At 39.2% G+C, this 4,352-nt stretch overlaps 1 protein-coding gene across 1 annotated transcript; it reads left to right on the plus strand.

Moving 5' to 3' along the window:
• Nucleotides 1-308: 308 nt before the first annotated feature.
• Nucleotides 309-3,155, plus strand: LOC131155134 (U-box domain-containing protein 9). Its single transcript, XM_058108067.1, has 2 exons — nt 309-826; nt 1,861-3,155. The coding sequence occupies exons 1-2, from the start codon at nt 539-541 to the stop codon at nt 2,944-2,946; spliced, it is 1,374 nt and encodes a 457-aa protein (XP_057964050.1). The 5' UTR covers nt 309-538; the 3' UTR covers nt 2,947-3,155.
• The last annotated feature ends 1,197 nt before the right edge of the window (nt 3,156-4,352 follow it).

Raw genomic sequence — 4,352 nt, forward strand, 5'->3', positions numbered from 1 at the left:
ATAGATCTAACTTATTCTAACTTAATTAATGTTCACGGTCAATATAATTTTTTATTATAGAAAATTAAGTAGCACAAAGCATATGGTAACAATATATGAGTGCTTCTTAGACTAGTGTATTTTCTTTTATTTAATCCGATCTATGCAAAACGAAAGCGTGCATGACCGTGACAATTGACAAGTGGAGTGCAAGCACCTACACCGCGTTATTGCCAGCTGTTACGCCACGGAGTCCGTGATTGCGTACATGCTGGACCATGTGGGTCCTACCTACCCTCCCTCAAAATGACTCGCAATGCGGTGAGAGAGAGAATAGAGGGAGGAGTGGAGACCACAGACTCACAGGACAGCGGAGAGAGAGAGAGAGAGAGGAAGGGGGGTGGAAAGTGTCGTCCTCGTCCGTCTCAGTGCATTGAATTACTGGGAGTGGAGAGAGATGAAACAGAGAATTCAATCTTTGCTTCGCCACTTTGAGAAACTCTGCTCTGTTCATCTGATTCTTTTGTCCTAGTTGCTTGATCGGAGATCGACCCATCAGATGGCAAAGTCTGGCGTGTTGGAAACTGGTCCAACCGCGGCGGCGGCGGCGAAGGCCACGGAGTTGAAGAAGGAGTTGCTGAGGGTGGTGATGGAGATCGTTGAAGACGACGAGTGTGGCATTGGGAAGATCGATGAAGCGAGGGAGACATTGCGTGCTTTGAAGGATTTGAAGCTCAAAAGAACACCTTCTTTGAAGCTGGAAGAGTCCTTGGCGTTTCCTGAGGCATTTCGTTGCCCTTTGTCTAAAGAGCTCATGAGAGATCCTGTAATCTTAGCCACTGGACAGGTTAGAGAAACAATTGCTATAATGCTGTGGTTGATTCGCTATAAAACGTGGGAAAGATTCTGAAAATGTTCACGAATTGGGACCCGAGTGGATAGAATCCTTAATTCATGGGAATTCAATTAAAATTATTTTTCTCTCATTTCATTTTTTCCTAGTTTTCTTTGCAACCAAATAGTAATTTAGTATTCCAAGATGGGTTGAAATCGGTTTTTTTTTTATTGGCATTATTCCATTTTGTTCCTTTTGTACGCTTTTAGTTCGTGCTTGATTAAGAAAAATATGGGGAAAGAAAAAAATCAGACCCCCGAAAAAAAAGTTTTCTCGAACTTAAGTGGTAGTAATATTTGGCTCAGACGAGGGAATATTTTTTCCTTTTATATGAACACTATGTACAACGAGAGATTCAGAATTTCAAATTTGTCTTTATTTTCCCTTTCATTTTCTCGGCAACCAAGCGTGCCGAAGGTTTTTTTTAAGGGGCATGCTTTGATTTGTGGTATTACATCTGTGCTTGTGCTTCGAAAAAATTTATTGTCATTGACCCACCATAACAAATTTCGGTTTTGGTGGTTGATGGAATTGAAGAGTATGTGCTTGTAATGTCGCTGAAATTGGGCTTTAAAATACCAATGTTTTAGCTGGGTAAAAAAATTTCAGCAGTTTTTCCTATTTTAGGGCTTATGCTGTTATTATAGTCTGTAAATGAAATTAAATCCAGGACCATACGGATTATTCAGCTTTTTCTGTTTTTATTATTGAAAAGAAATTGTTCATTATACTTATTCATGTAGTTTTCTGTTCCAAAAAAAAAAAAAAAAGAGAGAGGGTGAAGGGGGTTGAGGGGTGGACTTATGATCTGAGACAATAATAAATTGCTTTCATCACCATTCATTAATACTTACGTATTCTTGGTTCCTGAATTTCTTTGCAAGATTTGTTCAATGTGATTGATGCTTTTTGTTTTTCTGTATGGAACTACTATATGATAGAACCTTATTTAATCTGGTTGATACTTTTTTGTTTCAATTGTAAAGACCTATGATAGGCCCTGCATTCAGAGATGGCTAAAATCAGGCAACCACACATGCCCTCATACCCATCAAGTTCTGTCACACACAATCCTTACTCCAAATCACTTGATTCGAGAAATGATAGCAGAATGGTGCAAGAGCCATGGAATGAAATTGCCAGATCATGTTCAGTTTGCGAGTGATGGAGGGGGAACAGAGATAGAGAGGGATCATTTTCTTTCTTTGCTCGGCAAAATGTCTTCATCACTTCCTGAAAAAAAAGAAGCTGCAAAGGAGCTACGGTTATTGACAAAGAGGATGCCCTCATTTCGGGCACTATTCAGCGAGTCTGTCAGCACCATTCCTCAGTTACTCAGCCCACTTGCTCAAAGCAAGTCTGAAAGTCAAGTTCATTATGATCTTCAAGAAGATTTGGTCACAACACTCCTGAATATCTCAATCCATGACAACAACAAGAAACTTGTTGCTGAAACCCCTATGGCAATTCCTTCGCTGATTGATGCATTAAAATTTGGAACCATTCAAACGAGAACCAATGCAGCTGCAGCCTTCTTCACGTTATCAGCTCTTGATTCCAACAAGGAACTTATTGGAAAATCTGGTGCCCTGAAGCCTCTAATTGACCTCCTGGAAGAGGGACATCTGTTAGCTATGAAAGATGTTGCTGCTGCAATTTTTAACCTATGCATCCTCCACGAGAACAAGGCGAGGGCAGTGAAGGGTGGAGCAGTGAGGGTAATTTTGCAGAAGATCATGAGCAATGTGCAGGTGGATGAATTACTGGCTATCCTTGCTATGCTTTCAGGTAATCACAGAGCGGTTGAGGAAATGGGGGAGCTGGGAGCTGTTCCTTGCTTGCTTGGCATTGTCAGGGAGAGCACTTGCGGGCGCAACAAGGAGAACTGCATCGCAATTCTCTACACTGTCTGTTTCAATGACCGAACAAGGTTGAAGGAAATAAGGGAAGAGGAGAAGACCTATGGAACAATATCTCAGCTTGGTCAGAATGGGACTTCGAGGGCCAAGCGAAAGGCCAATGCTATTTTGGAGAGACTGAACAGGACTGTTAATATTACGCACACTGCGTGACTAAACTGCTTTCTGCAGCAATTTTCACGCAGCACATTGTAAATTCTAACTTCTTCCGCAACTTTAGGATGTTAACTTGATTTGGGTATGTTGTGATTACTCTCGGTCACCATTTTGTAAATCCTATTCAATTCCTTCTCTAGAGTTCTCAATCTGAGATATCCGAGTCAAGTTCAAGTGAATAAAATACATCAATGCTTCACTCGTAAGGTTTCATTCCCTCCCCTTATGGTCAATATAATTCCTGCACATGGATCACCTTGTGCATATTTGAATTATGAATTGTGCTTTCCGTGGCAACTGTGCCTATTTTGTTTGCTTGCACCAGTTCCTAATCTTGCATGAATGTACTTTCATGTTATAAAAATATAAGATACTTCCCCTTCCCAACCCACATGGCCTATTGTTGCGACACTGCTGGAGTAGCAACACTGGCACCTGTGTATGTTTGCTAGCAACAGTTTCTACATGTACTTGAGTGCTCGGAAAATTCAGCTAGGGTTTTGCATGATTGAAGTAATGCCTGTGTGAGAAGAGGGGAGGTTTAATTGGTTTGGCGAGCCTGAATAGCAAATGAGAAAAATGTGCTCGTATTGAATAGGGAGTGACTGCGTGTGGTGATTACAGCACCCACTTACCGCTTAATTAGCACCCCTTTATTCTGTCGGCACCATTATTTGTTTCATGTATTGCTTCTTTTTATGTTGGTTCCGTTTCAGGAGTGTTGTCTTTAATATCCATGGGAGTCTTTCTTTAATTTACTTGTTCTTTTGGATAAGGTCGGTCAAGACTTGAACCTTTGATCAACCAACATACATTATTTACATCTTTCCAAAGGAGACAATAAAGAATTTATTATTGAAATATTCTTCTCAAAAAATCATAGTAGGCATTTTGTCCTCAAAAAGCGCTACTCTAATAATTGGAACTTGAGACTTTTAGTTTAGAGGTTTCAAGTTCAAATCATGGGACGAACAAAAAAAAAGGATTACGAGGCAAGTGATAGATTATCTCTCTGTTTGTATCACGGGTCTAGCGTTAGCTTCCGACTAAATAAAAAGGTGAATATTTTATCAATTTAACATGTACTCATCTTCCACTTCCATGTCAATCCATTCAAGTATATCAAACAATGAATAAAAGACATTAAGTACTTTCTTGGTCAACCCTCTCGTGGATTTGCTTATACTTTTAAAAATGAAAATTTTCACAAGTGCCTTGGAATTAAGATTTTATATCTTTAAAAATGATGAGATTAAAAGAGAAGATACCTTTTTTTTAGGTTTTTTAAAAGTTCAAATGATAGTTCCTTTAAAAGCTTACATAAAATTTTGTGCTTAATCTTTTTTTTTTTATTAATACTGAAAACTTTTATATTATTTGTTAAATGCCAAACTGTAAACTAG

Source organism: Malania oleifera, chromosome 5 (genome assembly GCF_029873635.1).
Source record: "Malania oleifera isolate guangnan ecotype guangnan chromosome 5, ASM2987363v1, whole genome shotgun sequence".
Lineage (NCBI taxonomy): Eukaryota > Viridiplantae > Streptophyta > Magnoliopsida > Santalales > Ximeniaceae > Malania > Malania oleifera.

What these genes read in the sequence shown, in the direction of transcription:
- LOC131155134 (XM_058108067.1), top strand. Translation starts at nt 539, where the DNA reads ATGGCAAAGTCTGGCGTGTTGGAAACTGGTCCAACCGCGGCGGCGGCG. An exon ending in TAATCTTAGCCACTGGACAG is followed by an intron (nt 827 to 1,860) that starts GTTAGAGAAACA and finishes TCAATTGTAAAG; the next exon opens with ACCTATGATAGGCCCTGCAT.